The sequence below is a fragment of the Carya illinoinensis genome, chromosome 7, assembly GCF_018687715.1.
Source record: "Carya illinoinensis cultivar Pawnee chromosome 7, C.illinoinensisPawnee_v1, whole genome shotgun sequence".
NCBI lineage: Eukaryota > Viridiplantae > Streptophyta > Magnoliopsida > Fagales > Juglandaceae > Carya > Carya illinoinensis.
The window spans coordinates 43,302,768-43,326,626 of NC_056758.1; the positions used below are offsets into that span (position 1 = coordinate 43,302,768).

Here is a 23,859-nt window from a genome sequence, read left to right on the forward strand (position 1 = left end):
TCTCAAAAGATCTCAAGTTTTCATCTAAAAAAAATTATACCATTAGTAAATAAATAAATAAAGGAAGTAACAAAAAAAAAAAAAGATAAAATGGTTAAAAAAAAGGAAGTAGAAAAAAAATTTTTTTGATCAAATGGTTAATAAAAAATGAAGCAGAGAAAAAAAAAATTGCATCATTGGTAAATAAATAAATAAAATAAGCAGCAAAAAAAAAAAAGAAGTAGAAAAATAAAAATAAAAATTGCAACATTGGCAAATAAATAAAATATTATAAAAAGTATTACAAGTATTTGTGGGTCCCATCATACTACTAACTATAACAAAATCAAACTAATCTCATTTCATCTCTAAAAACAAACACATATTTCATCTTATCTCATCTCATATTAACATATCTCAAAAAATTTTTTTATCTCATCTCATCTCTAAAAATAAACATATATTTCATCTAATCTCATCTTAACATATCTCAAAAGATTTTATCTCATCTCATCTCATCTGTGAAAACAAACTAGGCTAGTTGTTTACTTTTTTGACTCTAATTTCTCCCACAATTTTGGCCACGTGTCTCGCTATCACCCCCCCCCCCCCCCCCCCCTTCCCGCTCATAGGTTCAATCGGATTCAGTTCGTTATATCTTCTGGTCTCCCAAAAATATCTTCGACCACAAAACACTGTCGTCAATGCATGTACGAACGTTCAATAACATCCAAATCTTACATACAAGCACTTGTTTCCCTCGCTCTTTACTACCCCATTTGTTTCCCATGAAAAGGAAGGAAAATTATTGTATAAAAAAAAATTATAATAATAAAAGAATAAAATCACACGTTCTCTTGCCTTACATACCAGTGCTGTAGCAAGTGATAGTATTAGTGTCAGCTTTGTTGTTATTACCACCATTATAGTCATCTCTTTCAACAGCATAGCTCCTCATTGTGTTTTGCTTTTGTTTAAACAAGTAACGATATTGCGATCATTTTTGTTTTCAGATTTCAATTTACTGTCCATATCTGCTAAATCATCAAATCATGACCGTTGTAGGTTCAGGCTCTGCACAAGCTATACAACATCCAAAAATAGTCATGCAAGACATAACGGGAATTCACTCTTGGGACCAAATTCTGGCTTGTAATCCTAAAAGTTTTGTACTTGCTGATGATAAATACTTTGGTTCTGTTTTGGCATAGAAATATCTGAGGCCTGCATATGCAAGTGGTCAGGCTTATGAGTCACTTAACCTTACCTTGCACCATTTTTCCGTGGTTGATTATATATAAAGGATGTGATTCATTATGGACCGAAGAGATTTTGATCTCAAGAGAGTACCAGAAGAGTATCTGAATGTATCTGAGAATAAGACTGAACTAAACAGTTCCAAAATGTCAGATAAAAACTTAATTTTGTTAAAAACAGCCACAAATGCCAGTAGAGATTCATCGACCGTAACAGATTTACATGTTTTTCGGGTAAACTCTCCAAATTTGCAGCATATATTTCCACAAACAAACTTAAGAATACTTTTAGTAAATGGTCAAAAGATCATACCAAACGGAGATGGAGTCACAAAAGGCAAAGCTTTTACAACTGATTTCAAGAAAATTGCAAGTTTTTTTTGCCCAAATAACGTCAGTGAAAATAAAAATCACTAGATTTTCTAAGAAAGTACTTGCTTGTAGTTGGCAAGTCCGATACGTACCGGATTCAAGGCACATTGGAAAGCAAACGTTGTTTCGCGAGGTTATCTCTTCGTCTTATATATCATTCTTTCTCATATCAAACTTATATGAGTTATACTGCATTGATCATGTTGTGATAATTACATCATTCTGGGATGGAATCTATAGAAAAATGATAGGTTAAGCATCTAAGTTGGAGATGGAGAAGTTCTCATTAAAAAAAGCAACGATAAAGCATCTAAAGAAATGTTAAGCAAGCTAGAAAATGAGTTGGTTTTGCTTAAACAAAAATAAAATTAATTAAAGAAGAGGTACTTATGGTCTGGATTATGGTCTCTTACATGGAGTTAAAGGTAATTACACAGAGTTGAAACTGCAGCCATTGCAATGCCAAAAAAACCCATACATGACAAATCAAGATCGAAGGCCGAACCAGAAGCACTTACCAAAAAAATGCCTAAACAGAAGGGTTTCTTCTCTATGCAGGCGCTTTCATTGTTGTAGAAAACAACGAAGAATTCCCACGAGGAAGTAAAATACCTTTCTTTGTTTTGTTGAAGGCAGAGTATAGTTATGGATTAGCAGAAACTGAGAAACAACAGTAAGAAATAATTGCGAGTCTTGATAGCACTAGCAATGTCTTATTTATTTTTATCTTTATTTTTAAATTTGAATAAACTTCCTTTAAAATCATCTATATTGACTTATCTATATCTATAATTTTGCATAACTATGAACAATCATTTTTTATCTTTAAAGATGTCATTTTCCTTCTTCAAACATTATTTTTATTATTTTTCTTTGTCTAAATTATGTTATATATGGTAGATTGAATTTATTGGACTTAGATATTGAATTTGACTTAAATTTATTGGACTATCCAGATTTAAAAAAAAATATATATTTTTTTATTATTATTGAGTCAAAAAATACATAATCTAATATAAGAATTTCTATTTATCTTTAAAATCAATTTTCAAAATATATAATTTTTAAGATAAAATACATAAACTATTAGTAGTGCACTCAGCCATATAAAAGATTTCAAACATAAGGCCCAAAAGTCCGCTCCGCAGCTATAGTGGTTTCCGTAGTTATTGCGCCCGTGAGCTGTGACTTAATTTGTAAATAAATTTTTCAACATCAACTTAGTCACTTTTTACAGAATCCCATAAAATATTTAATTCAAATCATTTTATTAATATTTATAAGTAATTTCTTTCATTTCAATTCACTATTTAGATCAATTCTTAGATTATAATTTTATATAGATGATGTTTATCAGAGATTGTAAATTTCCTCTTATGAATAGAAAAATTTATTTATCATCATTTTTATTATTATTTTTTTAATATTTTTTGATGTGATATTAAGTGATAAGTTTTGTTACTCATTCACACCATATATTATACTTATTTTTATTTATTTTTAATTTTAATTAAATTAATTAAGTTATTTTATTCATTACTCATATATCATATATTCGATAAGAAAAAAAATTAAAAAATTATGTATAATGTGTAATATAAAAATGATGAACATGATTTTTCTTAAATAATAGACCTGCGTGTGAAACAAAATAAATAGTTTTCAATTAATAAATACAACGTCACTTGATAATGATGGTCAAAGAGCTAATGAGTACTATTATTTTTTATAAATTTATATATTTTGTTTCAAAAAATACTTTCGAATTGGTTTGACTACTTAGAATATATTTGTATATTTCTAAATAATAATAAAATGATTTATATTAAATATTTTAAATAAAAATATTTAAAAATTATTTGAATATAATTTTTTTAATATAATATTTGTTTTAAATTTTAAAAAAATAATATTATTTTTTATATTTTATTCGAGAGGTTACCAAATTTGCCCTAAATGCCGTTATTTTATACAACGTCGGAAATTATTTTTTAAAGGACATGCTACACCAGATGAAGGCAACCGAAAAGGTAAAAAATATATATATTTTTACTATTTTATCGTATATTTTTTTTAAAGAAAAAATTTACATTATTATTTGAAAATATTTTTTAATTACTAAATAAAAAAAATTGCATCGGTAGCCTTTCTCCGTAAATAAAACATTATCTTTTTTTAAATTGTACACTATTTTTTAAATATAAAATTTGTAAACTATTTTATTATTCAACATTCACCGAAACAACATGTCAACGTCTCGAGAAAAACTGAATTTATACTTTATAATAATAATTAGAATTTTAGAAAATATTCTTTTATCTTAAAACTATAATCGATCTAACCCCATCCCAAATAAAAATAAAAAAATAAAAATCCATCCTAACGGAATAAGGCTTCGAGGTGTTTTTAGAAATAAATTTAAAAATCTTCTTATTTTATATTAATTCAATAATTTTATTATTATTTATAAACTATCTCAACTTATTTTATTATTTAAACGAGTCATTGTCAAAATTATTTATTTATTATTATTTATAAAAATTATTTATTAATATTTTTACTCAAATAATCTGAAATATTTTTTTAAAAAAGATTTTGAGAAAAAAAAAAAAAAAAAAGTGAAAAGAGAAAAGCTATAGAAATGTAAAGAATCTCCGAAACCATTCTACAACCATCCTCTTGCCACTTCCCTAAGTTTTCAAAACCCATTGCCTCTCTCTCTCTCTCTCTCTCTCTCTCAAAACAGCTACAAAATTTGCAGTTAGTCGCCATTGTTCTTCTCCGACATGGAAAGCCGAAGAGCTTCGAGGCTCGCTATTTCCCTTTTAGCGGCCGCCTCTAAATCCGCAAGACTCCCACCCTCACTGCCTCGTGCCTACGCTCTCTCTGCTTCCACTTGTAGTTTTTGGTATAATTCCGCCACTGCTTTGTCTCGCCCCTCGATTTTCCGCAGATTATCGGATAGCGATGTCTCTTCGGCTAAGTTTCTGGGCGACACTTTCATGCGGCGCCAGTTCCACTCTTCGACTCCCTCCTCCTACTCGGCCACCAGCTCTTCTCAGGTTTGAAGATGATATACACAAAAATACGTGTAAAAGCACACGCTTTAATACAATTCGTACATGAAGAATGAGGCTTTTTGAAAGGGGCGCTTGAATTGAAATTATAAAACACGGTTATGAGATTTTTATTTCTCTAAACTTTTGTGGCATATCTATTGGTTTGTTGAGATTTGTTTTTTGGTCGTGTCAAGTTTGTTAATTTATACATTATTTTTAATCCTGGCAGTTGAAGAAATTTTACTCAATTCTTTGTTGTTGAGCCGTGTTATGGGTTTTCTGGGTTACGAAAGAAATAAGGAAGAGAAAGAAACAAGATCAGATTCAAGATTCCTCAAGAATGATTTTATTTCGAGGAAAAATCATACACCTTTAAGAATCCAGTTTTCGCCATACTTTCTTGTTCTTATTTCAAGAATCCCTCAAGAATGATTTTATTACGAGGAAAAATCATACAACTCTTAAGAATCCAGTTTTCACAAGACTTTCCAGATATCTATTTCTATCTTCCCGCTAGCTTTTATACAGATATATGAAACGAACCATTTATAATACAAACATTCACAAGTTTATTCACAATTACCACTAGTTTAAAACGCATCACTTCACTAATCTTCCAAGCACCATTTTGTTTACTTTTCTTCCGTACTTCTCCTTCTCGACAACACTTCCTCTGATCTTCCACATCACTTCTGATCTTCTCCTGCACTTCATTTCCCTTCCTAAAATTCCGTCACTTTATGTTCTTCTTGTCCAGTACAGGTTGACGTTGTAGCATGGCTTGCTACCAATGATATGCTTTTCCATTTTTTATGTATCTTTTGGTTTTTCATCAGGCTAATCAGTCAGAGTTCACTGAGATGGCATGGGAGGGAATTATTGGTGCTGTTGATGCAGCACGGCTTAACAAACAACAGGTGGTGGAATCGGAGCATTTGATGAAAGCTCTCCTGGAGCAAAAGGATGGCCTAGCCAGGAGAATATTCACAAAGGCAGGACTTGACAACACGTCAGTTCTGCAGGCTACGGATGATTTTATATCTAAACAACCAAAAGTAGGCACCTTCATTATTTTGTATTATTTGTTTGTGCAGATTTGATTTTGTTTGGAAATGTGGCACATTTGTCTTTGCGGCAGGTGATAGGTGACACTAGCGGCCCTATAATTGGCGCACATCTCAGTAACCTCCTGGATGAAGCTCGAAAGCATAAGAAAGAAATGAGAGATGATTTTGTGTCAGTAGAGCATCTTGTATTGGCATTCCATTCTGACAAGAGGTTTGGGAAGCAATTATTTATCAATCTCCAACTCAGTGAGAAGGATTTGAAGGATGCTGTTACTGCTGTTCGCGGAAGTCAGAGAGTAACTGATCAGAGTATTAATTAATATCTTGTCTCTTCTTTTTTTTTCACTATCTCCTGACAAAAATAATATGGTGATTGCATGGTAAACTAACAAGTTATGAATTAAAAAAAATCTTGGAAGCCGTAGAGAATAGTCTTAAAACTAAATTTATTACTATATCATGTAAGAACATGAAGTTTAGGACAATGGCTATAGCTAATAACTAGAGGAAAGAATTGCGATGATTTGACGAAATAAACAGGGTGTTGTGAGCTGTAAGACTGAGGCAGTGAGGCTTTTACGATGTGAAAGGTGCCACCTTAAGTTGACATTTACTAACATTGCAATCCCATATTCTTGAAATACTTTTGTTATTACCTGTTGTCTTTGTCTCACTCCTTTTCATTGTTTTATGTAGATCCTGAAGGGAAATATCAGGCATTGGAGAAATATGGGAACGACTTGACTGAACTTGCTCGGCGAGGCAAACTTGATCCTGTTATAGGTCGAGATGATGAAATTCGGCGCTGTATCCAGATATTATGTAGGAGAACAAAAAACAATCCTGTTATTATTGGTGAACCTGGCGTGGGGAAGACTGCAATTGCTGAAGGGTATGCTTTGGGAACCATTTTGTGTGTTTCACTTATGGTGACTCTACATGATCATGGTTCTTGTGCGAGTGCATGAAAATCGTGCCTTCCATGATGATCTAAATTTAAGTATAATTTTACTTATGAAAGAATTGAATTAATTTTTTCAGTTGGTCCAAACTTTCTTATGTATGATTAATGCAAGAAAAACTCATTTGTGAACTTTTATTTCTGGCTTCACAGGAAATACATGTCAAGTCCACTGTTACCTTCTTTTTGGTGATTTTGTGTTCTTGCTGCAAGCACAAACTTCAGAAATGACTCTCAAGTTAATGACATATTCATCTACTAACTAGTTTTGTGTATGACCAGCTTTTTTTATCAGAATCAAATATTTAGGGTATGGGAATTTGACTTTCAAAGTCTATATGGTGAGACCAAATATGTAGGTTATGATAATTTGACTTTTGAAGTCTCTGTGGGGAGAATTTTAGTCCAATCCTAGCAGGAAAAGGTGGGAAATGTGAAGCGTTGTATACACGAAACCAATACATAAATATCTGTTTTTCCAAGGATTGAGTACTTGAAAAGCAATATGTTTGATGCAAAATAGCTTATATCATGCCTTACTGACAAAAAATTTTGGCTTTGGTTTTATCTGGCTTTTTACTAGATAAATAAGATACGTGAATGTCATTCTTTAATTATAAAGAGGAATCCAGATTTCCTATAATGAATCAAACACCAGTTGGGCTGCACCTTTGAATTGTCGTTTTGAGTTCACATATTCACTATTTTCTCCTCATGAACATGTGGTTTTGAAATATTTTTTCTTGACAACTGGGTTATGGAAACATGTTATGAATGTCCTGCATATCTCTTTGTTCTGGTTTTGCAGTAATAATTCTAACCTCAATTTTCAGATTGGCTCAACGGATTGTGCGTGGGGATGTTCCAGAACCACTGTTGAACCGGAGGGTAGTAAAGTTTTTTTTTGTCTTAATCCTTATTTGTTTTCACATTTTGCATATTAAAAAACACATTTATTTTTTATTAAGTATAGTCCTCTCTTTTTGTTGGGATTTTAACATAGTTCTTAGGTGTCTCTCTGTTCCCCATATATATTTACACACAATCATGTATAAGATCACTCTGCTTTGTTGATGGATACAATAGCTGCCCAACTGTCTTTTCTCAAGTGACAGTTGATTGGAAAGTTGGTTTTTAGCATTTGGGTTCATTTGTCATCATAGATTATGCAAGATCTAGGATAGTGAGATTTTATCAAATCCAATAAATAAAAGTTTAACAACATTCATGTGAGAATAGGATTTTCTTTTCCATCAGAATGTATATTTGCCACTGGACTCTCCTTGGGTATGTTGGACTTTCCTCAAATCTTTGACCAAATGTTTAAATGCAAAAGGAATACATATACAATGTCCTTTATGAGATTTTAGATCCAATTATGCATGGAACAGATTTAAATTAAGCTTTTTGTGTGTGATTGGATATAACTGTGGATGTTGCTAGACTCCCTTTGATTAGTGGCATTGTTTACTGTACTTGAAGTTTAGATTGCTTTCTTTCTTTCGATGTGGTCAAATTTGGATTAAATTATGTGTTTTCATGTCCTGCAGCTAATCTCCCTAGATATGGGTTCATTAGTTGCTGGTGCCAAGTTTCGTGGAGACTTTGAGGAAAGGTTGAAAGCTGTTTTGAAGGAGGTCACTGCTTCAAATGGGCAGATTGTTTTATTCATTGATGAGATCCATACTGTTGTTGGTGCAGGTTTGTGCCCTTATTATATATTTTTGTTTTGGGACTACAATCTTGCATACGAGCTGCCTTTGTTTGTTTGGTTCTGTTTTTTTAATTTATAGTGTATGGTTCACTCCCTAGAGCATGAGCGATTTACAATATAAAATCCCTCTTTATAAAATTGTCATTTATATATCCAAGTGCCTCTCTTCCCATCTGCATGGATCTATACATGTTAGTATGGCGATAGGCTCAAGTTTACAGTATAATGCATTATGCATCCTCCCATCATATGTATATGGTAGCCTTGTTGATGATTTGTGTGTAGGTGCTACAAGTGGTGCAATGGATGCTGGGAACTTGTTGAAACCAATGCTTGGGCGAGGTGAGCTTCGGTGTATCGGAGCAACTACATTGACTGAGTACCGAAAATACATTGAGAAGGACCCCGCACTTGAACGTAGATTTCAACAAGTCTTCTGTGATCAACCATCTGTTGAAGACACAATATCCATTCTACGTGGGTTGCGTGAGCGTTATGAGCTGCACCATGGTGTTAAAATATCAGACAGTGCTCTTGTTGCAGCAGCAGTTCTTGCTGATCGATACATCACAGACCGTTTTTTGCCTGATAAAGGTAAATTGTAACTTAAATGCATTGACTTTAATGTCAGTTGGCAAAATAGCTTACATTTATCGTCTTTTAAATCTATTCACATACCAATAAAATGATTCATTCTCATTTAGAGTTCAAAACTCTCGTACTGAGATAGATCATATCACAAATATCATCCTTCCACATATGGATGGGGAGATGGCTTTTGTTTAGAAAAACCTAGGGGTGGCAATATGCCACACGACCCGTTAACCCAATACCAACACGAACATGACACGATAATAGCGGGTTAGGGTTTAGCCTTAATGGGTTCGGGTCAAAATGGGTTGACCCATTAAGACACGATTGCTTAACGGGTTGATAACGGGTTAACCCGTTTTGACCCGTTATGACACGTTAAGAAAGTTAAAATTACAATTATACCCTTATATCTAAAAATAAAATTGTTAGAATTTCAATTTCGATATTTTTATTATTTGGATTGTATTTTTGGACTTATAATTAGTTTTATAATTTTTATAAATATTGTAATTTTAACATTTATATAAAATTATGCTAAATTTAATCAGGTTAAAAAGGTTAATTTCAGGCCTATTCAACCTATTTATATAAATAGTTTAAAATGAGTTGTATTGTGTCGTATTAACCTATTTCGTAATATTTTTTTAATTTATTTGTTTACTTATAAAAAAACATATTTCGTAATATTTATTAATGGGTCAAAACGGGTTGACACGACCCGTTATGTTAATGGGTCGTGTTAGGGTTTGAGATTTTGACACGATAAGCTTAACGGGTCGGGTTAGGGTTGACCTATATGATCCGTTAACACGATTTGACACGACACGAACACGACCCGTTAACACGATTTGACACCCCTAGAAAAACCTTTTAGTCCTTTCCCCTTTATTCTTTCTTTTCTATTTAGTGAGAAAAGAAGAAATCTTTCATAGTTTTATAAGTAATCCCTGCTGCAACATAGATTGTAACAGTGCCCTTTATGGGTGGATTTGAAAAGGCAGTGACATTTTCATGGCAAGTAACTTGTTTGCTTTATTATTAAGCTACAAAAAAAAGTGTGACAATCTAACAAAGGAGCAAATTCCTATTTTTTGTTTTGCATCATAATATTCTTCGTTCTTGGTATTCCACTGGGAGATATAATTATGTTTAAAAGGTTGTTCCCCCATATAAATTTACACACCCACTTATAAAAAAATATATATATTTAAACACCCCCACACACACACACAATATATATAAATCTATCGTTAAGTTTTCCATAGCCACCATTTGTGCTGAACATTTTAGTTTTGATTTTTTCTTTTAGCCATTGATCTTGTTGACGAGGCTGCTGCAAAGCTGAAAATGGAAATCACTTCTAAGCCTACAGAGCTGGATGAGATAGACAGAGCTGTTATAAAGTTGGAGATGGAGAAGCTTTCATTGAAAAATGACACTGATAAAGCATCTAAAGAAAGGTTAAGCAAGCTAGAAAATGATTTGGCTTTGCTTAAACAAAAACAGAAAGAACTAACTGAACTGTGGGAACATGAAAAGGTTCTCATGACACGAATAAGATCAATTAAAGAAGAGGTACTTATGTACTTGGTACAGAATTCTTTGGCGATAACACCTTCATATCCCCCCTTTTAGATTGTCTATTTTAAAATGTCTGCAGATTGATAGAGTTAACCAAGAGGTGGAATCTGCTGAGCGTGAATATAACCTAAATCGTGCAGCTGAACTCAAGTATGGAACTCTAATGACCCTTCAACGCCAATTAGATGTGGCAGAGAAGGACCTTGCTGAATTCCGGAAGTCTGGACATTCTTTGCTTCGAGAAGAGGTCACTGATCTTGATATTGCTGAGATTGTTAGCAAATGGACCGGTATACCGGTATCAAATCTTCAACAATCAGAGAGAGACAAGCTAGTCAAGCTGGAAGAGGTTCTTCACAAGAGGGTGGTTGGTCAAGACATGGCAGTTAAAGCAGTTGCAGATGCCATCCGACGCTCAAGGGCAGGACTGTCCGACCCAAATAGACCCATAGCAAGTTTCATGTTCATGGGCCCTACTGGTGTGGGGAAAACAGAGCTTGCGAAAGCCTTAGCCAGTTACCTCTTTAACACAGAAAATGCTCTTGTCAGAATAGATATGAGTGAGTACATGGAGAAGCATGCAGTTTCGCGACTCGTTGGGGCTCCACCTGGTTATGTTGGTTATGAAGAAGGTGGGCAGCTAACTGAAGTGGTTCGTCGAAGGCCATATTCTGTAGTCCTCTTTGATGAAATAGAGAAAGCACATCACGATGTCTTCAACATTTTGTTACAATTGTTGGATGATGGAAGAATAACCGATTCTCAAGGAAGAACAGTTAGTTTCACGAATTCTGTTGTGATAATGACTTCGAACATTGGCTCCAATTATATACTTGAGACTCTTAGCACAAAGGATAGCAAGGAAGCAGTTTATGAGATAATGAAAAATCAAGTTATTGAATTGGCTAGACAAACCTTTCGCCCAGAATTTTTGAATCGAATTGATGAGTATATTGTGTTCCAGCCTCTGGACTCCAATGAAATAAATAAGATTGTCGAGATACAGGTGATTAATCTTTTCCCTATATTACTCATTTACGTAAGCATTCATGATATTTTCTTAGTGCTTATGCTTAATGCTGACTGTCTTTAAATGTCTCGAGTAAGCTACTGATGTATTAGTGCTTAGGGTTTCCCTTTTTGCCAGTAGAACTTGCACCAAATTCTAGGGAGATGGTCCCAAGATTTGGCCGTGGTCTTATTATGAAATAGTAGGAACTAATTTTTTTACCATCTAGAGGAAGCATGAGACCATATATGGCTACATTTAGGAATGTTTTCCATCTGTAATCTCATGCTCATTCCCTTGTAGGTTTTTCAAAAGAAGGGGAGGGGGGGAGGGGGTTCAGTCTCGAAGTAACTTGCCTTTTTATCACATCATTGAATGTATATAATTTAAGCTATGCTTGTTTGACCATATATGTTAACTTTTGCTTTCAATAGTTAACGCAGTATATGAAATACATTGTGAATTCATTCTTGTCTTAAAAATTTAAATTGTTAAAAACACTGTCATTGCTATTTGCAGCTGAATCGGTTGAAGGAGAGGCTGAAGCAGAAGAAAATAGATCTTCATTACACGAAGGAAGCTCTTGAGCTTCTTGGGAAATTAGGCTTTGACCCAAACTTTGGAGCGAGGCCGGTAAAGAGGGTGATACAGAGGTTGGTGGAGAATGAAATAGCAATGGGCATCTTGAGAGGAGAGTTCAATGAAGACGACTCGGTGGTAGTTGATGCCGATCCATCAGACAAAGACATTCCTCCCCATAAAAGATTGCTCATAAAGAAATTGGACAGAGACTCTGTAATGGATGCCATGGTTGCTAATGACTGAGTTTGCATTTAGGAGTTCGTAAATTTTAGGGGCCAATTTTCATTTACAGGCAAAGGAAATGGGAGGTTTTGTTTGCCCGAGTGACTGATTAGCGATCTTATTATTATCTGCATAAATTAAATAGCTGAAACCAGGGTCTAAGACCCATTATTAATTTTGTGTTAGGTAGTGGTGTTGTCGTACGTGCCACTTGATTTTGCTTACGTGCTGTTCCTACCTAGCCAATCGTTCTCTAGTTATAACGTATTTGTGACGTAAGTTGTGAGTAAGATAAAACAGCAGTACACTGAAAGAAACCTTGTTTGCATTTCTATTGAATATTGCATAAATTCTCGACCTCACGCCTTAAGCAGACGATGATATAATTGGGCACAACAAAATTGAAAATGGACCACAACGGTAATTTTAAAAATGCGATATCCTTCAGATTTCTTGGGCGTAACGTAACTCTTCTTTAGGCTTTCAGAATTGCTACGTTCAGTCGTTGGTGGGAGTCGCCGTGCAATCGGCATCTTACGTGGAATGCATCAAAGAGAAATAAGAAAAAACGGTAGCGTTTCACTACTATTTTGTTTTATTGCAAAAGAGTTCCCTCAGTTTGCAAACCAATCGACAGTTCCTGAGGATATCTCTTCTCTCCCTCCCTCAATTCGCAAAGACGCAAACACATGTACAGTTTATTTTCATTTCTACAACTTCGCAGCCAACCTTCTCATTCTCTCTCTTTGAGCTTCAGTAAATGGAACAATACTAAGCAGTCCTGAATGCCGTAAAATTACCTATCAAATTTCTTTCTTCTTTTAAAGTTTTCCTTTCACCTTCGTATTTATTTCTTCTTCAAAGGTTTTCCTTTCTTATGGCTCTTTCCTGTTACCTATGTCTCTTCATTTATGGATCTTCCATTTGAATATTCGAATGCGCTCCATTTTTCTCCTTTTTTGTCAAAAAGCTTCCTCATTTTTGCAGGTAAGGTGATTTGTTCCTATTGAATTTTATTTTGGCTTGAGATTTATTTTTCAATATTTTTTCTCCACAAAACCATTTGATTCTCATAGATTTTTTTTTTTTTAATTCTTCATTTTTGGCAATTCTTTTGGGGGTGTTTCCGATTCTCATCATTTTATAGCTATTTGGAGGTTCTAATTTTTTATTTGATCTTGAGCTCCGAATCACCATGGATCCTGAGAGGAAGAAGGTTCCGAAACTAGTGGTAGTCCCCTCTGTAGCTTGGGGTCTTGTAAAATTTGTTGTGCAGTCGGCTAATATTAAAAACTAAAAATAAAAATGAAAACGAAAACATATACGAAAATTGAAGAAAAGCAGATTGAAACCCATTTATGTGGTTTCCCGCTTCTGAAGGTGCGATAAGGTTTCAGATCTAAGGTCGCAAATGACTGCTTGCTTCTGTTTTCTTCATTTTGGAGAGCCGGAACTTGTTTATTTGTCTTGGGGAGAGAGGTCTTTGTCTTCGAGGGAGAGCAATACTGAGAGTCTTGGCGACAGCAAAATGGAATCGTCTTTAAGGGAGAGAAACAGAGGGAGAGAAAAAAAGGGAGGGAGGAAAAGTGAAGGAGATAGAGTAGATCTGGAAAAATATCGAAAAGTAACTAAACTCGTTAAAACGGTGCGTTTTTATTTCCTCCACGTCAGACCCGTTTGCCCCGCGACTGCACGAGGCGACTGCAGCTAGAGTTTTTCTTTGAATATTGATATCTTTTTTTTTCTTTTTTTTATTAAAAACGAAATTGCGATAATCTTAATATTAGTCTATCTCATAAAATAAAAGGATCCTGATCTACACAAAAATATTGAGTAAGATTTTCGTTGCCACATGAAATTTACACCAGAACCAGACAGAAAATATTGAGTACACGGAAAAAATAATAATTGTTGCAAAATGACAATACCCCGCAAGGAAAGGACACAATTACTGTACATATATTTATATCATATAGCTCCTGCTGGTGGTGGTGGTGGGGGACGAAATGTCTCCTATTTTTTATCTGCACTGAAAAGCTGACCTTCAAGATAAAAATAGAAAATGGCTCATTAAACGAGGCCAAAGCATTGACAACACATTCACAGTTTCTTTTTTTTATCTTCTTAAAAAAAAATTGCTAAATTATCGGAAAGAAGCACGATGTTTCTGAAAAATTATATATTAAGTTAGAGATTCCTGAAGGGGGTTGGTAACTTCAGACCCAGAATTCAAAACTAACAAGGGAAAGATTCCCAAATGAGAGACAGAACCATAGTTATCAAAATGAGAGATAAAACCATAGTGCGAGGCAGCCTGAACAGTGTGATATATTGTATTTTTAAAAATAAAAATCACATTATAGGCCGTCAAATTATCTTAATTATGCTTATCTTTGTCGAAAATATTCTCAAATTAGAAGTACCTTTCGTTTCAATAATATATCAGAGTGCTTCGAAATACCACGATTTTCTGAAGTTTCAATAATATATGAATAGACCCAAAAAGTCTCCATCAATAATGCTCCCGTCAATTGCCTCTATATATATGCATAAGAAAACGACCGGCACCTTCCACCCAACATGTTTGTGCATCAGGAATACCCAAAAAAATATATTATATATTGTTTCTATAAAGAGAAAAAAGCCAACGAGGTAGACAAAAATTGTACTATGGTTTGGAAGTGACCGCTTCATTATAAGGGAAACTCGCGACGTTACCCAGTCACAGGAACGACCCTCGAACTTTCCATATTTGCCTGCCTTGCCACTACAAGGACTTCAGCAATCATCTCTAGAATATAACATCGTCGTTCACAAGGTAACTGTCTTTTATGACTTGCAACTTTGGCAGGTTTATTGAGTCATATTTGTTTTTAAATTTTTCGTTGAAATTTTTGAGACGCAGTATTAACAAATTATTGTATCTCGAAACTAGTCTATCAAAAGTTATTTACTTTTTAATTAAGAAAAATTATGCTTGAAGCCGGTGTCCCCGCCCGGAGCCCATTATTTTTATTAGTTTCTCCCTCAATCCCAGCTTTAGTTCACTCCTCCTCAAGCCAAAATTGTTCGCTCAAATCAGTTCTTGAAACCCAAATGAACATCCTGCTACTACAATTATATTTTAAGATAGTTTCATGTAAATTTTGATAAGAACTAACATTTGATACGCTAACAAAGCTAACAAAGGACCAGAAGCGAATGAGATTGTGAAAGGAGTACTAACTTAATCTATGAATCTTCTTCCTCAAAAGGGCAAGCTCTTCGAAGTCGAACTTGTTGTGAGAGACTTGAAATGATCTGAGGGAACAAAATCTTGTGGCAAATTTGCTCTTTTCACAATTCTCCTCATGTTGTTCTGCAAACTCTGTTGGACTAGCTGCTTCACTGCTTTCTTCTCCTCACTCATGTTATATTCTGCCTCCTCCAAACACTCATCTGAACCCCCGGCAATTGGGTTTGTAGAAGACGATGAAGACCCACCACCACAGATAGGAGCTGACACCGCTGCACCACCTAAACTCCCACCAAAACTCTCTGTAACTTGCTTCCCTTTATCCACTCTAAAACACTCCAGGATCCTTGAAGCCCTCTTCTGCGCTAATGTGCTACCCAAAAGGGTTAATTCTAGCAAGGATGATACAATGCCAGCCTCGATCATTGCTTGCCTATCACCATAGCCTTTGTGTGCCATGACCATCAAAATGTAGGATGCCTTCTCTTGGCAACCCGGTGAATCGGTCCAATTCAAAACATCAACCAATATTGGGAAAGCATCTGACACCACACTTATCGCCTTTCGACCTTCTGGGGTAGATACCACATTGCCAAGGATTGCAAGGATTCTTTCGCTTACTACCATATCACCCAGCGATTTCAATAAAAAGGGGACCAAGTTGGTTTCCAAAACAAACGAAATGTTCAGCGAGAAGATTGAGAGATTGTAGAGAGCTCGGATTGCATCTTGCTTGGATTGGGGGCTACTACTTTCATGGTCTGAATTCTGAAGGGTTTTCACCAAGAATGGGATTGCACCCGATGATCCAATCACGGGCTTGTTTGAATCCAATGCGCTCAAGCCAAGGAAATTCGCCACTACAGCTTCGGAGACTGACGGGTTTGGAGCATTTGGAGATTCGATCAGCTTTAGCATCTTGTGAACACCACCGGCTTTGACAATGGCCGCTTTGTTCCTGCAAAGGTTCGATAAAACAAATTGGATTTAAACAGAAAAAAGAAGACGTACATTGAGAATAAAACGAGATTAATGTAGCAATTAACGTGGATGCTAAAAAACTAAGTTCCAAACAATAGCAAACGAAATTAATAGACATAAATCGGTAATTCATATTATATTAGCTATCCTATTAAGTACATTACTGTTTCGATAAAATAATGCAAAAGAAGATGGAAAGTGACCAAAAACTAAACAATTCGTCGAACTAATGGTTGCTGAAAGGCACCAAATAGAAATAGACAAGTTTAGAAGGAAATCATGGAGCTGATAAGAGGAAAGGAAATAACTCATTCAGCATAAAGAAGCGAATATGGGAAGAAAACACAAATTAATTATAAAACTTAAAAACAAGAAACACCGATAGTGACTTGTCCTTACAGATTGAACAGTCGCACGGAGATTAACACGCTACCGAAGCTAGAAAAATGGTGGAGATTAAAGCGTCAATGCTCGAAAAAAACGGTAGAAAGGAACTCTCAGAAGCAAAACGTGTAATAGCAATGAAACAAATCAAAGCGAGAAGGTGACAGAAAACAGAATATGATTCCGACTAAAAACGGAAACCGAAAAACTCACGCATCGTTTCCGATCCCGAGATTAAGCAGCGCATAGAGCGAAGCGATCTGAGATTCGAGATCTTCCGAATCCAGCATTCCGACCAAAGGAGGGATCGCTCCGAGCATCGCCAGAGTGACTCTAGCCTCCGAGTCTTCCTTGGAGTGCAGCCTCACTGTGCTCGCTGCAGCCTTTCTCTTCTCCGAGTCCTCGGCCTGGAGTTCCTTCGCCACGAGCTTCAGCTCCTCCAGTGCCTCCTCCTTCTTCTTCGTCTCGAAGTCGGTTACGGTCTCCGGAGAGTCCGCCATGCTTAGAAGATCCGAGAGCTTCTCGGACTTGACTCCTCGAGGCTTTTCCGGTGCCTTGGGCTTCGGATTCTCGGAAGCCGATCTGGCGCTTGTGGTGAAATCGTAGTCGTTGTGGCGGTGACGGTATCTGGAGCTGCCACCGCAGCTGAAGGCGTCGAATAATTTGCGGCGGAGTGAAGAGCCGGAGAAGGAGTTCCATAAGCGAAAGTGGCCGCCGGAGCTGGTGGAAGGGCGGTCGAGGATCACAGATGCGAGGTCGTTTCGCTGACACTTGGCCATTCCCTGAATGACGTGTTAGGCAAACTGCATTGCGAAGAAAAACAGTACACAACTCATAGAGAGAGAGACAGGGTTAAAGAAGAGAAGGCTCAGAATTTGTTTGTATTTTAATCAGCTTTACTTCTTCTTTAGTATTTAATAGCGTTCAGTCCCGAAGCTCCATAATCTTTCGAGTCTTGTACGTTTTACCACTAGGAGAGATCCACGTGATTATTATATTCCTTTCTTTTTTTTTTAAGCGATTATTATATTTCATTACATTAAATGTTGGGAGCTGCGTATATCTCATCATTAAATTACAAAAATTTCTGATCTTTGAAAATATTGAGATGGGGCCTGCATTCATTCTTGTGGGAAATTAATGTGTTTCGTTTTTTCTTAAAGACAAATGAAAATGCCCAAAGCTCAATATAATGCCTATGATTCACTATATTCTTATCAGCTACAGTTGATTCTTTGTTTTTCTTTAAAGCAGCCAGCTTATTATGAGCAAATATAAACATTTATTGTTATTAGATAATTTTTATTATTAAATAGTGATAAATGTATCACATAATGATGAAAATAAAATAAGAATAATATATAACATTTTCTTTTTAAAAATTATTAGATGTAACAAGTGACTGATTGCCCATCTTAGCTTTTAATTCTTTATAGTAATCTTATGACTCATTTGGAGATTTTGAATATTTCAAAATTTTGTGAGCAGTTTAAAATATTTTATTAAATTTTGAAAAAAATGGAAATAAAAACTTAAATAAAAATATTATAAAGTTAGAAATATAATTGAATATAATTTTTATGAATAATGATAGCATTACCACCATTTTTCAACTCCTTTACTACTCTTTTTTTTTTAATATTTGTTTTATTTAATAATTAAGAAAATGATTATTAGTGAAATTGTATATTTTTAAATTTTTTTCTTAATGATTAAAGATGTTGAAAAATTACTTAAAAGAAAATAAGAAAAAAAGTAAAAAATTTAAATATACAAATAGTAATAAACAAGTGGTAATGGGATAATAAGGGTATCATTACTTAATTTTTATTTTGAAATTTGTCAAAATTGCATTGATTTTTATATTTTATTTTAAAAAAATAATATTTACAATTATAAAGTACGTAAATATCATAATTTTTTTAAAAAAAAATGAGTAAATATAAGATTTATATAAAAAAAATATTTTATATTTAAGTAATATTTAGAAATAAAATAATGAGAAATTTTGAAAATTCTATATCTCATATATGTCTCCAAACAAGCCCTTGCTCTTCCCAAGAGAATTCTTTTATATTATATTTTATCTCAAGTTTTATGTTCTCCAATTACAACAACTATGATATACTTTTAATAGCTTTATAAATCAAGAATGGAAGTAAAAACACAATAAGTTAATTGTTGTGATTAGAAATAAGTGAATAATAATAATTATAATTATATCTTCCAACTTAAAATTGAAATATTTTTCTCTATCATCGAGTCCTCAGTAATCTGTCTTTTCATTTTAGTCAAAATTTAATTTAATTTTCTATTAAGAATAAGGGTAGCGTGGAATAGGCTTGTGAAATAAGCTTTGGGAGAGGGAGAGAAAGGGCAGAGGAGGGGGCTTGCAAGAGAATTCATGCGTTGGGAGGCTTTTTCATGGGCACTGGGAAAGTGTGTCAGTAGTAGTAGTAGAGTGTATTCTACTGACACCATCACTATTTGTCCTTTTCTCCATTCTCTGCCATCCAGCTCATGTGTTCGTCAAAGAAGCTTCCCGCGGGTCCCTTTTTTTTCTTCGGTGGGGTCCGCTTCTTCTGATTGGTTAGCGCATGATAATACCATATACGACGGGGTACTAGAGTGTACATGCCGGTGATCCAAGTCTCAAATGTGTACGCGATGCTCTCTGACTTTAATAAACATGAGTCATGGGTGGGGTGCCCGAGATGCACTGCCTAGCAATAATACCCTCCGCATTCGTAGAAACTACAAGTGTACCACTGTCGCATAGTCACTTCCCTTTTTTTAATTTGTATTTCTTCTTGGCGAGATTTTAACAGAAAATAGCAGTGTTTGGATATAAATGAAGATTGAAATCATTAATCATTCTGGTTTCGGATATTTTGGTTGCGAGTGATTGTTCATATGTGACCGAGAAAGTTTCCAAAATTTTGACGTGACTGTCCTTAAAGAGAAGTTAGAACTAAGCCTGGCCTAATTGAATTATCCGACAGAAAATAATAAATGCAATATACGTCAACAACCAATCATAATAGTTGATTTCATAAAAAAAATTTATATTTTTAAAGTTTAAATAGTAATATTTAATTCATAAGATTTAAATTTTAAGATTTATTTTTTAAATTAAATATATAAGTACCGATTTAAAAATAAAACTGTTCTTTAGTAAACTGTGATGGCAAGAATCCAAGCCTGTTAGTCTCATTCAAGATGCATAGACTTCCTCTGGCCAAATGATATGTTTATTTGTTTTGGTAGACAGGATGAACCTAGGCCATGTTTCTTGGTCTCACTTTTCATAATATTAATTTGATTCGGGTTTTAAATGCATGTCCACTTGGTGATGGATAAGAGGAATAAAATAAAATGATGTAAAAAGTTTAGTTTAGGCTACATTGACTTTACGGATAGGTTCTGAAACTTGGATTAGCTCCGGAATCTAAGCAGCCACGAAATCAGATTAGCTCATAGAGAAATTGACAGGTGCACGCAGAACGGGTGCTTGTGGCGTGTGAGAATATTTTAGAAAACTTAGGTCAATGCCCGGAAAGTGTTGCAGCTAATTAAGGATGGATGGTAGCATTGATAGGGTTGTAGTACACAGAGCAAAACAAAGCATGGACTTTTCGATCGAGTTTCCCCCACCAAACAAAGTAAAATTTATATGGTTCCAATCATTCACTGCAAAACGCCACCCCTAGCTAAGATTATTACTGACATACACATGATTGGATCACTGTAGCTCTTTTCAAAAGCTTTTAGGCCTGTGTTTCTTTTATTTGTTTTTTTAAATAGACTTTTATGTGTGGGTTAAGTAGGTTCGTGAAACGAAACTGAACCTCGACCCGACAGCTATTGATGTAGTCGCAACATCTCAAAACCTACAGGACAATAATTATCTGTATAAGGACAGTGTTCTTTACCTTTCCAAAGGTACCAATGGCACTATAGTAGAGATATGTGCAGTCAATAACTACGGCTTACAATAAAATTTCCGATTCCAAATGTAAAAGTTCCATTTCCGATCTTAAGATGCTAGCTATTACTGCCTAGCTTTACGAGAAGCAGCCAAGTGTAAATTAATGATAACAGGCAATAAATCGACAACACGTTAGAAAGTAGATGCATAGGGTAACATTATATCAAAGAGAAATGATATATAAAAGTAAGTTTTAAATATATATTCATAAGTTGTATAACATTACTGTTGAGGCATGTTTTGTTATCCCCACTGGAAAAGTGAGTCTCTACCTGTTACCTGCGAGAGGAAAGGGAGGTTGGCCGAAGCTAAGTAGCCTATGATGCGAAAGTCAGAGGGTGCTCCTTTACTTATCAAGAGTTCGGAAATTTAGCAATATTTACTTCCCTATAGCTTTCTGCCTTTTAATAAACCATTGCCTCTATTTGTTTTCGGCTTCGCTCCTCCTAATATTCACCCGTCACGATCATTATCCCGATGACGGCAGGATGCAGAATTTAATGTGACCATCATCAACAGTCATCAAGCCCATCCTTGGGGGAGGCCATTCTGAGGTGTATTTAACGGGTAGAGCTGCCGATTGAGTTCCTTTCATTCCCGCAGCGGATGTCGTCCAGACTCAATTTCCTTAAACTTTTTTGACTTATTCTTGCGATATCAAGAGCCTCATAAGATGTGTGTGGGCCTAGCCCCAACCCGTACAAAATTCCCCGGCCAATTACTATATACCATAACCCTTTTCTCAATTGAGTCATATGGAACCCAGTCACCTTACCATCTCATCACATGTCACATTTCATTGGACTACCATCATATTCAATTCACTAGGATAGACCAACATACAACAATTAAGGTTTTGTTTAAATATTAGTATCTCAAATTATTTATAAATAGTAACGAGAATAATAACGAAATAATGTTAAATAGTTTATAAATAATAGTGAAATAGACTAATAACATCTTATAATAATTGTGTTTCTAAATAGACTACAGATCATTTAAATTAGATCTGGTAATTTCTCCCTATGTTAAAAATAATAATAATTTATCCTCCCACTACATTGTCCGGACTTATGGTTTACTCTACTATGGCCTAGAGATTTTTAGACCTTCTATGATTTGGATCACAATCGAGGGGTCCTTTCCAAATACCGTTAGTTTACAACCCAAGTTAGGTATAGGGAACAAATGAAAATTAATTTATATATTGATGATGATAAGGTGGGTCAACAGTAAATACTAAATAACAATAGGTCCCCCTTTGCCGTGCCATTAAGTTCTGATCACGCGCACGAGAAGGAATTGCGGCAGGTTCTTGTAGGTTGTGGCCAACCGAACTGAGTGACTTCAATCACGAACAAGCTTTATGACATGGTTGGGAAGGAGACACTCTTGAAATGTATATTTTGGACTTTAGAACAGATGTTTCCATGTTAGAAACTCTCACGTTAAGTCGCTTTCTTGCATCGCTTTAGTAAAGGGAACCTATGAGACGTACCATGCTGTAATCTCAACACAAGGTTAAAATATGAGAGAGAGAGAGAGACCTTTGGCTTTTTGGGTTGAATGAGGGGGGTATTCAACACCAAGTCCAATGTCTTCGAGCAAGTAACACATTACTTTCGAAAATGTGCACAAGATGTTCAGTACTATAAGCCCCATTCAAACGCATCTCCCATTTAGTCCCAATCGTTTTGTTGACTATAACTAGTTTCTATTGCAATCAAACGTATATCGAAAGGCGAATTAATATCGTGACTCGCAAGGTAAGGGAATGAGGTCTTTGCTAATAAGATATGTGGGAGCAGAGAACCAAACAAAATAACAAAATAAGGCCCAAGGTGACCCAAGGATGTATGAAGGGTTGCCATTCATGGCCTGCACTGCGTTTTCTCGAGAAAGGAAATTTAACCCATTGGGTCTGGACCTGTCACGGACCAACTAAAACCGTCAATAAAGGAGAGGAAGAAAGTCAAAAATGAAAGCAAAACACGCAATACTTGGTAGAGTAACTTTGACAGGTTAAAAGCATCGCACAAAATGTGCAAAGCAATTTTATCGTTTCAATGTGTGCCAATTGATAAGGAATGATTTTGAAAATGAAGTTAAATCATTGATTTTTAATCGCATTAATTGCATCAACGTCAATTTTTAAAATCAAACATTGTGTTAAAATCGTTAGAATTTTAAAATTAAACCAGTTCCAGTTATTATCTATTTATAATAGAAGAGACATATACACACAAGTTAGATTTTATAATATTTATGAAATATTTAATATTATTCAAAAATTTTTAGTAAATTTTGTAGAATTAATGTAATTTGAATAAAAATTCAAAGAATGATACTCATAACTTCATACAATATAGATTTGATTTATTTTTGATAAATATTCTAATTTATACAAAAATAATTTTATAAACTGATGTAATTTATCAAATTATAATATTATTTTTATTATAAAATAGATATAATAGATTACAAGAAGGTACGTTAATTTATAAAATTATTTTTATATAATCTTTTTTTGTACTTATAGTAGCCATCTTTATTTTTAATAAAAAGAGAGGAGATAATGAAAGAATATGCGATAGAGCAGTAATTAAAGAATAAATAAGGTGACATAGCAGCATATCCATGTCTACAAAGGGTTTATTCCATAGCCAGCAATAACGGCTGTCAAATACTCAAATGCCAATCTTACCAAACCAAACAGGCTCTTAAGAAGTCAACGACAAACACCATATGCATTTGTCGGCGTGGAAAATTATTTACACGTTTATACAATAAAAAATACAGTATGCCCTTCAAGACAGAATTCCCCCAAACGGTACGATTAATGGAGAAATCCAGATGGCACGTTTTCAACCATCAA

The 23,859-nt window shown here is 34.7% G+C and overlaps 2 protein-coding genes across 4 annotated transcripts; one reads left to right on the plus strand and one right to left on the minus strand.

Moving 5' to 3' along the window:
* The first annotated feature begins 4,269 nt into the window (after nt 1-4,269).
* LOC122316021 (chaperone protein ClpB4, mitochondrial) lies at nt 4,270-12,571 on the plus strand. The gene is made up of 10 exons (XM_043132440.1): nt 4,270-4,669; nt 5,503-5,721; nt 5,805-6,042; nt 6,430-6,625; nt 7,528-7,582; nt 8,245-8,395; nt 8,694-9,002; nt 10,312-10,577; nt 10,663-11,589; nt 12,112-12,571. Exons 1-10 carry the CDS (start codon nt 4,394-4,396, stop codon nt 12,415-12,417), a joined length of 2,943 nt encoding a protein of 980 aa, XP_042988374.1. The 5' UTR covers nt 4,270-4,393; the 3' UTR covers nt 12,418-12,571.
* Nucleotides 12,572-14,208: 1,637 nt separating this feature from the next.
* Nucleotides 14,209-17,899, minus strand: LOC122314734 (U-box domain-containing protein 13). Of its 3 annotated transcripts, none has more exons than XM_043130302.1 (3): nt 17,210-17,899; nt 15,623-16,589; nt 14,209-14,433 (listed from the first exon to the last, which is right to left on the minus strand). In XM_043130302.1, exons 1-2 carry the CDS (start codon nt 17,773-17,775, stop codon nt 15,644-15,646), a joined length of 1,512 nt encoding a protein of 503 aa, XP_042986236.1. In that variant the 5' UTR covers nt 17,776-17,899; the 3' UTR covers nt 14,209-14,433; nt 15,623-15,643. The 3 variants fall into 3 exon arrangements, with proteins under 3 accessions (XP_042986236.1, XP_042986235.1, XP_042986234.1); XM_043130301.1 differs by having other exon boundaries at nt 14,209-14,438; XM_043130300.1 differs by lacking the exon at nt 14,209-14,433 and having other exon boundaries at nt 15,462-16,589.
* Nucleotides 17,900-23,859: the final 5,960 nt, after the last annotated feature.

Coding starts and splice junctions, on each gene's coding strand:
- LOC122316021 (XM_043132440.1), top strand. CDS start 4,394: ATGGAAAGCCGAAGAGCTTCGAGGCTCGCTATTTCCCTTTTAGCGGCC. Junction 6,043..6,429: donor TCAGAGAGTAACTGATCAGA/GTATTAATTAAT, acceptor TGTTTTATGTAG/ATCCTGAAGGGAAATATCAG. Junction 10,578..10,662: donor TAAGATCAATTAAAGAAGAG/GTACTTATGTAC, acceptor AAATGTCTGCAG/ATTGATAGAGTTAACCAAGA.
- LOC122314734 (XM_043130302.1), bottom strand. CDS start 17,775: ATGGCCAAGTGTCAGCGAAACGACCTCGCATCTGTGATCCTCGACCGC. Junction 16,590..17,209: donor CTCGGGATCGGAAACGATGC/GTGAGTTTTTCG, acceptor GAACCTTTGCAG/GAACAAAGCGGCCATTGTCA.